Source organism: Drosophila sulfurigaster, chromosome 2R (assembly GCF_023558435.1).
Source record: "Drosophila sulfurigaster albostrigata strain 15112-1811.04 chromosome 2R, ASM2355843v2, whole genome shotgun sequence".
NCBI lineage: Eukaryota > Metazoa > Arthropoda > Insecta > Diptera > Drosophilidae > Drosophila > Drosophila sulfurigaster.
Genome location: NC_084882.1, coordinates 33,833,280 through 33,845,630, shown reverse-complemented (window position 1 = coordinate 33,845,630; position 12,351 = coordinate 33,833,280). Strand labels below are relative to the sequence as shown.

Sequence of the window (12,351 nt, the reverse complement as noted above, 5' to 3'; positions counted from 1 at the left end):
ATTAATTTTGTATATTTAAGGAAAGAACATTTTTTTATTATGTGTAAATACTTGTTGCCTACATCAGAAAGATGCCTTTTATTAAAGTGCAAACTTCAGAAAAAGTATAAAATAAAATTGTATACAATCCCGCCAAAACTTTGAGCCCAAACTTTTACTCCCGCAGTTGTTTAATTATTATCGAACCTATGTTCTGCAGATTGTCGATAGATAAATTGAAGTTTGTTTTTGAAATGGGTTCAATACAAAGTGAGTTAGTTACCTTTGTCAAACTCAATATCGGAATATTAAATCGGGAAAAATGCGAATGTTTTTTTTGGGTACTTACTTTCATGTGAGGACAGGGCCAGAAGACGACGCTTTTATTATAATCGTGAGCAAGTTGTTCAGCCAGTTGATGACAGTGACCCAGGCTGCGGGTCAGCGAGTGTTGCTCTTGTCCCGCCTCCAGTTCAAGCTGTTGTTGTTGTTTCTTAACTTGCTGTGCCGTTGCTGATAAAATGTCTGCTGACAACTGTTTCATTTGGGTTTCTTGTTGCTGCTGCTGACGTTGCTTTGTTGGGTCAACGCCATCGCCATCGCCATCGCCAACGCTTTTGCCATTGCCATTGCCATCATCATTGTAGTCCACGTCGGTGTCTACATTAATGCCCGCATTTAAAGTCTTTACAACGCTCGTGTATTTGGGTAGCTCGAGTAATTTAATGAAGCCACTTAAATCTGTGCGTCAGCAACGCCATCATCATTGGGGCAACAGCACGAAAGGAACAAAAAAAATACATGGAAAGAAAGAAACATTTTATGTAGCATATAAAAAGCGTTGCATATTTAAGCCCTTTGTGTGTGAGTGTGTGTTTGTGTGTGTGTGTGTATGCTTAAGAGGTAAAGCAACAGTAACTGCTGATGAAGGCAGTAGACTATAATGTAGACGTCTGTCTGCAGCTCTCTTCGAGTGCTTTTGAGATTGCCAGCATTGCCTGCTAACTGTAGCTGTAACTGTAACTGTTACTGACAAGTGCTATGAGTTATAAATGCCATGATTTACATGATGCCCCAGCCATCTTATGATAAACTCGTAGTCCTTGTACCCCAGTCTCGTGCAGAGAGCTCTTGATAATTTAGTTGCCCTTACAAGCAACTTAAGCCAAGTGTGAAACGAATACGCTTTGACATCTCTGAGCTGAGCTGAGCCTTAAGTTAACTTTCGAAATCTTTAATTATGACAGATAAAATAGATTATTTAAGATACAAACCAATTCCACTGTCAGTCGAATCTTTGCTAGTAGGAAATGTAAATTACACGTCCGAATTTCAAATATCATTAATTGAAAGATGAGCATCTTGAAGTTGCTGATAACTGTTTGTTAAGTTGACTTTTGAAATCTCTAATAATGAGAGGCTTTATATACATTTAAAATATAAACTGATTGCACAATTTACCGAGTCTTTCCTGTCATATTGATAGCTAATTGCGTTGGTTGATTATATTTGATATATTTGGTATATAGTATAAATACCATATTTGGTATAATTAAAATGTAGTGGTATATAAATATACCAAATATCAACGTTGATAACAAATATAGACTTTGGTATATTTTACTATTTTGAATGTAGTATTACATAGATAAACCAAATATAGACTTTGGTATATTTCAGCATTTATTGGTATATAAGTTCGGTATATTTTAAGATTAATACCGCGCTGTTTTGCTCAATCGAATAAATAAAACAAAATAAATTCCTCAATTTTGTCAATCTGTCAATCAAATCTTTGCTGTCATATTGATAACTAATTGCTTTGGTTGACAATTTACTATATTTGGTATATTTAAAATGTAGTAGTATATAAATATACCAAATTTTAAAGTTGATAACAAATATAGGCTTTGGTATGTTTTACTATTTTGAATGTAGTATTACAAAGATAAACCAATTATATAGTATTTGGTATATTTCAGTATTTATTGCCATTTAAATTCGGTATATTTTAAGATTAATACCGCACTGTTTTGCTTAATCGAATAAATAAAACAAAATAAATTCCTCTCTTTACTCAATCTGCCAATCAAATCTTTGCTGTCTTGTTGATGGCTAATAAAGCTAGCAGGAAATGTAAATTACACATATGAATGCTAAATCTCATTAAATGACAAGCTCCATTGAAGTTTCGCCTGCAGCTTGAAGTTGCTTTTAAACTTGAGGATTGGTCGTAAAACTGCATTCTAGTTGTACTTGTTGTTGTCTGTCTCTCATTGCGGTTTCATATCATTCATCAGCCATAACATCTTGAAGTCCTTTCGCTTTATTTTGATAGCCAATAAAGTTGCATTTTCAAGATAAGCTCGACATGCCAACATCATTACGACGAGCACAAGCAGCTAACCCTTGCATATAAATACATTTCTCTTTTTATTTATTTTTATTTTTCTTCTTTATTTTTATTTTGCCCGCTCTCGAGTCTTGCATAATCCATTTTGCAGGCTGGCAAATGGCAGGCAAAGCAAATGCAGAAACCTGGCAAGTTGTCGTTGTCGTAAGTCGTCACTAGTGCTATATCCTATATATTATATTCTAGCTGGAAGCTGCACAGCAGCCACCTTTTTAATTTGTCGCTTTTGCTGCTGCAGAGGTAAAGGCGATCCATGGCAATACAATTTATACATTTGTCCGGCCTTTTGTGGAGAACTCTGAGGGTAAGTCGCGTGGGCACAAACTATGAATATTTGTGGTAAAGGGGAGACGCAGAGAAAAAGAGAAAAAGGGTCTAGGACAATAAGTTACCGAGTTTTGCACATGTGCTCATAAATTGCGGCAGAGCTGAATGAGGATAAACTAACTGCAGCATATGCAACTAAAATCAATTTCAATATTTTGCAACATAAAAACATGCCCGACAGCTCACCGAAAGAATGAAAGAGATAGATAGTCAAAAGAGAGAAAGAGAGAGATGGAGAAATTACGGCAAATAGAATTTATTTTGCATGTGGACAACGCAATAGAAAGAAAGAAGTAGAAAGTAGTGCAAGAAAAAGGCAACAAAAAAAAAAAAAAAAAAATGGCAAGTTACGAGCTTGGTTTGAAAATTGAATTTCTTTGTCCTGCACTTAAATCAATTTGAGTGTTGCAACTTAATTTATTTGATTAAAACCTCAGTGCGAAAGTGCAAACTTTTATTTATGACAACTAACGGTAGATTGTTCAAATTAAAGATATCAAATTTAAACTTTTTTCTTGCGCCATGCCAAATACAAATTTTTGTTGTTGCAATTGGCGAAAACTTTGGCGCCAAATAAGTGAGCACTGCGCAAGTTTTGCCCAACAAGAAGTTCTTCAAGGTTCTTCAACATCAGCTTCTCACCCATGTACACACACATACATACATATAGTATAGTTTAGTGTATACTCTCATCCATGTTTACTTCGAAACTAACTAAAAGAAAGCAAATTGAAAGAATAAAGCAAATAGCCAGACAGACAAACAACGAAAGAGACACAAAAAGTGATGGAGAGAGAGGGAGAAGAAGAGAGAGACTTGAGTATTAGTCGCAAATTAAAGTAACCAATTTGAAGTCTGGCCAAGTTTTCCCTTTTCCCCCTATTGCCATTTCTGGCAATTCATTTATGGAAATAATCGCAATGACATAAAGCATAATTTGGCAATCAACTTGATAAGTTCAAACTAAGTTCTGTTGCCAGTAATTGTGTTGCTTATTAAATTTAATTTCCTTTTCAATTTAGATCAAATTTATTTGCCATCATTTGCAGAGAACTTTTCTAGCAATTATTAAAGTTGCTTTGCAGCTTTTATTGTATTTTAATATTTCTCTGGCACTGCAAGTGTTCTACTTTTGTGCTCAACACTCAAGTTCCTTGAGCTCTGTCAGGGGAAAAACATCATAAAATACTTGCAACGGTCAAAGTAAAAAGGACCGTTGCCATGGACTTCAAAATGCTTGGATTAACTTTGTAGAAGCGGTCGCTAAAATAAAATAAATATACTCATAAGTCAGTTGCAGTTTTGCCCATGAAGTTTTCGAGCGGAAATTGTAAGTTGTCACTTGCCAGGTCACACGCCAGGAATGTGTTCGACCCCCTGACCTTCTCTCTCGTATTTATGACATCGATGGCCGGTGGAGTGTTCGGAATGCAAGGCAAGGAAAGTCCTTGCTGCGCGCCTGTAATTGATGGCAATGTAATTAAAGTTGTAAGCACACAGGAAAACATAGAAAAGCGCGCAAAGAACGCGATGCTTTCAGTTTGACGAAACGAGGCAAAAGCCAAAGAAAAACGGCCCAAGACGCGGCATCAAACTCGAGAACTTCTTTCGCTGCGCTTTAATTAGTTTAAATAGCGCGCAAAAAAAGCTAAATTATTTTTCTGCCTTTTTTTTGTAAGTCTGCGCATAATGCATGCAAATTGAGTTTGCTACATTTTTTCTGCCTTATAACTTTATTCTAGGAAGTTTCTGTTGAATTTGCTTAGCTCTGCTGCAAGTGAAACACTTGACATTCATAAGTTAAAGCAAGACTTTTTATTGGCTTTTTACTAATTGAGTTTTATAGTCGTCTCAGCTTGGACTTTAATCAACGTAAAACGTTTCGAAATTTTATGCCATTTTTTAATTGTTTTTCTCTTTTATTTGTAGGGTTTCCTTACTGGCAAATGGAATTCAGTTGAATTGTGGTAAGTTGAGCTGCAGTAGACTTCTTTTATATTGCAACGATTTTAATTATAAAACTAGTTATTAAATTGAGTATTTAGTTAGTTATTGAAGCTATATTTCAATTTCTTACTTGTTGTTTGTTCTAAACTGAGCTGCAGCTTGTCAAATGCCAGCTGCCATTTGTAAACATTTGCTCAGCTAAACACCTCAATCAATTGATTTAGCTAAAACAATCTAAAACTGATACAAACTATTTTTCAATTTGAGAGAAGCAGAGAGCAAAGAGAGAGAGAGAGAGAGAGAGAGAGAGAGAGAGAGAGAGAGAGAGATAAAATCAGTGATAGAACGATGTGTGAATTGAAAGGGATTTGGCAGACTAATAGCAGCTGGGAAAACCAAACAAGAAAACCAAACGAAACTGTGAAGAGAGGAAAACTGGCGAAAGGGCCTACAGAAAATAAACAGAATGTGGCAGTTTATCTGCTGACTGGTCAAATTGAGTGAGTGTGTGGGTGTTAGTGTGTCCGTCTATATATATTACACTGAAAAAAACAATTTTGTAAAATCGAGAAGATACATCTTCAAAGTGTTTGAAAACAATACCAATTTAAGAGCAAATTCTGAGATTTCGCAGAACATAATCTCCAAAAATATCAATTCTAGATTTAGTATACAAAATTCTCGAATCAAAGGAAACAAGTAAGGAAGCTGCAGTCGAGAGTGCTCGACTGTGAAATACTCATTTTGAATAAAAGCAAAACACCGCGGTATTTATTTTAAAATATACCAAATTAATATACCGCATTAATTCTGCAAATTATTATATTTGGTATATTGATATTGTACTAGATTCACCAACTTAATATACCAAAAACATACCAAAGGGTATATTTTTATATTGATATACTACTACTACATTAAAAATATATTATTGAGTGTAAAATATACCGTATTATATATACCAAAGCTTCTAAGCCCCTAGTAAGTATTATTTTTTTCCCATTTCAGAATATTTCTTTAACAACTTTTATCATTTTCATCTGATTGCAAGCAAATTTTCAGGAATCTTTTATTTTTTCAAGATTTTTGTTCTATTGATGAACTTTTAAAAAAGTTTTTGATTTGAGAACATATTTTTTGTCAGTGCATGTTACATGTACTTACCAACATCGTGTAGAAAATCGACAGTGGCGTTAGATAAATGCACTTGGAAAAAAGTCGAGGAAATACTGAAAGCCCTGTTGCACATGCATCATATCAATGTGCAATGATGATGGTATTAAAACGGCCACACGTTGTGCCGCCAAAGCTGCAGCGGACGCGTCGCGTTTTTGTTGCTGTTGTTGTTGTTGCTGCTGCTGTTGTCGACGTTGACGTGGTTGTCGTTGTGGCTGCTGCTGTGCTGTGGGCTTTTGCTGTTGACGTGCCTGACGTTCAAATTCTCGCGCATTACGTGATGGTTGTTGTTGTTTTCCTGTTGTTGTTGTTGCTGTTGCTGTTGTTATTGCTCTGCTCAAAATTGAATTGCTGCTAAACGTAGTTGTTGCTGTTGCTGTGGGGAAAGTATGCGTGGCAGCAGCTGTTGCCGTTGCTGTTACTGTTGCTGTTGCTGTTGCTATTGCAGTTGCATTTGCCGTTGTCTTGAGCACTTTGCCAGCTTGCGTTGTGGTCTGCCGGACAAGCAATGGAACTGGCTCCGTGAAACTGTTGTTGTTGTTGTTGCTATTGTTGTTGCTGCTGCTGTTGATGGCGGAGATGGTACTGTTGCTGTTGCTGCTGTTGGTGGTGAATGTGGAGGAGACGTTGTGGGAATTGAGAAAGAAGAAGGCTGTCAACAGCAGAAATAATTTAGCAATTTGACAGATTGTTAACTTCATTTATGTTGCGTATTTTGTTTGTTGCTGCGGTTGTTGTTGTTATTGTTGTAGTTGTTGCTAGTCTTGGAATCTTCTTGGTTGCCTTTTAACTTTGCTTTTGCTGCAGAGTTTCACGGACCCAGTTGCCGAGTCCTCCACTCGCCGTTTACATTTTGCAGCCGTCGCTGTTGGCCGCAACTGTTATTATTATTATTATTATTACGAGTATTCCTGATGCTCTTCTTCTGGTTGTTGTTGTTGTTGTTATTGCTGCAGCTGTTGTAGTTAATAATGTTTGTCATAATTGTGTTGCTATCGCTGGCAAATTGCAGTTGGCTGCAGGAGAAAAAAGAGAGAGAGAGAACGAATTGCATTAATATTGCACTGCAGAGCTTGTTTTCATTTATTTACAAAACAAAAGAATGCCCATAAAATGATGCCATTAAATGATAAATTAATTAATAGCAATGCACTGTGCTGTGCTGTGCTTTTGCTGAATAGCTTTTCGACAGCTGCCGGTTATCATAGCATACTTTTGTGAGCCATTGTTTTGTCGCACATACACACACAAGCATAAACATAAACACACAAACACACGATCGATGCGGAGTCAACGTTTACATTCGTTCATTCAATAATGCGCATACAAATTAATTAAATTAAAATTTCAAATTAGTTTAAAAGTTCAGCTCGCATACGCCCCCGGAACACACACACACAGACAAGGAACGGCACACATGTGCAAACATAACCTATACACACACACCCATACAGAGACAATCTGTCACGCACGCTTTGCCGACTGCATGCCGCCTTCGACGTCGACGTTGCTGCTTTTTTCTCCTGGCTGACAGCGTTTTCATGCACGTTTAAGCACCCACACATACACATATACGGAGAGGAAACACTTAAACACACACACTCCCACATCTACTCACACACACACGGTTAAATGCCAAGCTCTGCATAATTCAAGGCGCAAATTTGGCTTACAAGACTTGCCTTTCGGCAGCAGCAACAGCAGCAGCCAGCGACTTGCTCTTTGTTGCTATAAAAACTGAATTGCCATAAAATTGATTGCGCCTAAATAAATATTTCGTATACATTTTTCGTTGTTTTTGCTGTTGTTGTCAGGCACACACCAAAATACACACCCACAGAGACACCAACACACACAGTCGCAACTCTTTGACTTTATTTGCGTTCGTTGCGCCTCGATTGCTTTACAATTTTCATATCCTGTAGCCAACGAATGGTGGACGGGTATTCTAATTTTCCAGATAAATATACCCTAGGGAGCCGCTTGCCACATGCAAATTGTTTGCTTTCCTTTTCCTGTTTCCCGTTTTTTTTTGGGGAAATTGTTTTTCAAGAAATCGCACTTTGATAATTGTTCCCAACTTTTGATTACACAACTTTGTAAACTGCCACGCCTTCCATCTATCTATCTTAAAGTTTAAAGCGCAAAGTTCAAGCGACATTCTTTTTTTTTCCTATCTATTCTTAGAACCTCTCTCACATCCACTTCCAGTCTTTCTCTCTGTGTGTTGTTTTTGTGCCTACTTCATGCTTGATTACCTGCGCAACGCATTCGTGCGGCAATATTTCAATTCATCAGCAATGGCGCCAATCTAAACTTTCATTTCGATATTAAATTTGGCCGTCTGCGGAGAGAGAGAAAGCGGGAGAGCGAACCTTATGCCGGGGCATTGTCATCTTCATTCGATTGCCCGGAAATGATTGATCACTCTGTTGTGTTGTCAATGGGCCAACATAAATAATCTGCCTTCGATGGGGCCACGAATGCCACGCAAATTGCCGTACAATGAAAATGCCAGCGAATTTGGCTAACACGTGCTACCTTTGTTCTCTTTCTTCCCTCTCAAGTTTTCTTGTCGTGTCGTTGTTGTTGTTGTTGTAGGCCAATTGTCAAAAGTGTGAAGGTTAAACGAGGGGCACAACAGCTGAAAAGTCTGTTATACAAGGCAGCTGAGCCCAGGCAACAGCTATGGGTTGTTGCTGTTTGCCATATTGTTGTTCGAGCATGTCGAAAGTGAGGTTTCAATAACAGAATTAATAGACTTATAATGCCTTATGACAGCCATCAAAAATTTCGATTTGATTGAAGCGTATTTATTTATTTATTATGTGTAAATTCTGGCTTGAATAAGTCTCATTTTTAAAAACATTTAATTATTTATGTGAATATGAGAGACGAATTATTTTCATTAATCATAACTCAAAGAGAAATGATGGAAAATATGAGATGCTTTTTAAATGTATTTAAATGTTAATTTTGTTGAAATTGAATTTATGTGCAAACTTAGTCAGACTAATTGGCATTAAGGATAAAAATTGTAGACAAATTGACAAAATGTGTTAAATAAATTTATGTGAAAACTTAGCTAGACTAATTGGCATCAATGATAAAAATGATAGAATATTTGAACAAATTTTAAATACAAAACAATTAATAGATTTATAGTCTATCGAAAATTGCGTTGAAATTTGATAGAAATTTGGTATGAATTTGACTTGAATAATTCTTAATGAAAATTTAAATGGAAGAATATTTACTAAACTTTTTAAAATCATTAAATGAAATGTATCAAATGTGTTAAGATCATTTAATTAACAAACTTGACATTTTAATTGCATTTCGAAAAATATTTTCAAATGCTATTTAAGCAAAATTCCAGCACTTTATTTAGCAAGCATAAATGACAATCGACTTAAAGTGATTTGCCATCACATTTCTAAAGCATATAAGCTCAACGATAAAAGGGTATTTTATGGCAAACAAAATGCCATCGAGCCTCTGACGGCATAATTGAGTTAAATTGCAGGCAAATCTTGAAGACCTTTTTGTTGCCCTTAACCAAAAGAGCTTTACGCTGATTTATGGGCTTGCTTGCTTGCTTGGTGCTGTTGCCATTAGGAAAGTCAGAAATTTAACATAAATGTATAATCAATTTCTTGATTGGAGAAATAGCAAATGCCTTTGCGTTGTAGTTGACCTTTAAAGCCCTTTTAAAACCATTTTCAGAATTTTAATAACTGTTAATGTCACCGAGAGGAGGAGGAGGAGGAGAGGAAAATACTCGTTGTTGATTGTATTGCCATGAGCGAAAGCTAGTTACTTGCCGAAATGGGAAAAACGGAAAAGCATTGCCAACAGCAAAATTGCTTTTAATTTTATGACATTTTATGAGGAGCGTAATAAAGCCGTAACTAGTCAACGGGATTGGGCCAAGGAGAGCAACAACAATAGCAGCCAGAGGAGAGAAGAGCAGAGCAGAGGCGAGAAGCTACAGCTACAGCGATAAACAACAACATTGACGATGTCGACAGTGGCACGCTTATAGTATATATATAAATAAATATATTAAAAACTTTCCAAGGATGCGTGTAATAAAAGCACACACAAAACGAATCCAAGTGCGAAAAGGAGACGAGAGGAGAGGAGAGGAGAGCGAGATCATTTCGAAAGCAGGCGGCTGGACTCGAGCCTCGAGCTGCTTTTGCTGTACTTAATAGTTGGTGTTGTCTCACTCTCTCTCTCTCTCTCTCTCTCTCTCACATATTCATTTGTGCACACCTCATCGGTCTTTGGCACACTTTCCCATCTCGTTTTTGTGCCATGTTTACGTTCATTTATTTTATTTAACTCAATTTTTTTGCTCTTGTTGTTGCTGTTGCTGTCGCTGCCTATTTTTGTTATTGTGGCGCGCGTCCTTTCTTAAGGGCATTATTATTAAGGTATAGCCAACCACACACACACACACACACACGCACACACTCCTCTACAGACTCACGCAGACATGCGTGAGGATTTGCTCTTGGTTGACGGCTTTTGGCCTCGATGGCGTATACGCAATGTGTCTCGTTTGGGTAGCAGGCATCCTTGTAAATTTATAACCACTTGTTTTCTCGCTTATTTACATACATATTGACACACACACACACATAGCAGTTAGTCTTTATATGTATGTGTGTGTGTGTGAGAGTCTATCTGGAGCATCTTTAGTGCACACACACACACTCGCACACACACAATTTGAGGCCTGACATGCTTGTGGTCTGAGTTCGGCGGCATCTTCAGAGGAACTAACAATGTGCGGTAAGTGGTGGCCGGTGCCCGGGGAAGGAACTGCCACTCAGACCTACACTTATCAAGGGCCTGTTAGGTGCCTCTGTATGCTTCCAAGTGTCTACGTCTCCATCTGTGTCTCTGTCTCTGTCTGTGTGTGTGTGTTTGTGTATTTGTGTTTTATTTACCATATGCCATGAATGGCATAAGGATATGAACGGCTTTGGCTCTTCGGAATAGAGCTGCCGGTTAGTTTGTTTATGCTTCATGTTGGGGCACAAACTCTGACAAAGATCTCTCTAAAGTGCTCACACTTGGCTTCCAGCTTGCCAACTACAATATTTATATATATATATAGAGTGCATATCATATATAATTTAAAAATATGCATGACTTTAATTGACACTTCATTTTAGCCATTTACATTTCATGTTCCACTACAATTTTGTGGCAATTAAAAGTGAATTGCTTTCGATTAGTTTAGTTGCTAACAGTAATTAGATGATTTTCAGCAAAACAATTCCTATGAATTTTAATAAAATGTATTTTAATTACTTTCGGAGTTATAGTTGTTTATTTTGCCAGCAAATGATTCCAGGAAATTTTGTAAACTAATTTCTTAATCCAACAAAATAATGCTTGTGGCGAAAATACTTATTACTTTCTGTTGCACATTCGAGTTTAATGTGATTAGCATATTAGTTGATTAGACTGACATTTTGTGGGAAAGAAATAGTTTTAGAAAGCACTAAAAGATGTATTTAATAATTGATGTTAAACCAAGAAGGTTTATTCTTAAATAGACATCGAAATTCTACAGAAATTCTAGATAGTCAGCCTTAATTTTTTATTCAACCTAAAGATCTTTTTCAACATTTTTTTGTAAGATCGAAAAGGCCTTAAATGAAGATATTTCTAATATACTTTTCAAACTAATCGTAATAGAAGAAACCGCTAAAGTAAGGGTTAAATGATATGTTTAATTATTAGCATATTCCTGAACAATTTTCTACTTTCTTTTGCCTGAATTAGCGTATTCACTGGTCGTTGTTCGCATCTCCTCCAAAAGTTGCCTCTTGCCTATTTTATGTGTTGGCTTCGCTATGGAAATAGCACGCGTCGTCGTCGCAAGGCGTTGACTGTGGGTGTAATAACTCAATTACATGGTTGCTCTGGTTACGTTGACAAATGATTGGAGTTTTCTTTTGCTTCCATATTTTCCTCTTTTTTCGGTTGGGGTAGCTCTTGCATAAATTGTTACGTGCTAGATTGGGCGGAGCAGCAAAAAGAGAGAGGGAGAGAGACATGTGCGTTTTTCGGAGGGTAAGCCAGCCTCAAGGCTGGGACACTAATTGAGCTCAACTAGAAACATATCACGACAACGCAGCAGAAGCAGCAGCAGCTTCGTCTTTGACTTTGACTTAAGGCGTTGGAGCTGAAGCTGAAGCTGACGTCTGGGGGCGTTGCCGAGAGATCCTTGCGAGCACGTTTTTCCATTTTCTTAGAATAAATATTTGACTAAGTACCGCATTTGCTGCGTTTATCAACATTTTCACATGAACTAACGCAGCGAAAGCTTTTATTTTGGGTTCCTTTTATATGCCGAAAGTCTTTCAAATGCGGATTGGGTTAAGGTTGAGGTTGAATAGTGAAGCAGTAAGGCTTTTACTCCTACCCCACTCGCAGTAACCCATTCACAATGTCCTCTGTCTTCCCTTCGCCTTCCCCCCTACCCCTCG

General features: G+C 37.2%; 1 protein-coding gene across 1 annotated transcript in view; it reads right to left on the bottom strand.

Annotated features, from left to right (window-relative positions):
• The window catches only part of LOC133837152 (uncharacterized), a 68,376-nt gene that overhangs the window by 37,213 nt on the left and 18,812 nt on the right, over positions 1-12,351 (bottom strand). Inside the window, 3 exon segments of the mRNA XM_062267827.1 lie at positions 329-720; positions 5,831-5,882; positions 5,884-6,858. Coding sequence (XP_062123811.1) covers positions 329-720; positions 5,831-5,882; positions 5,884-6,543 — 1,104 coding nt within the window. The 5' untranslated portion in view covers positions 6,544-6,858.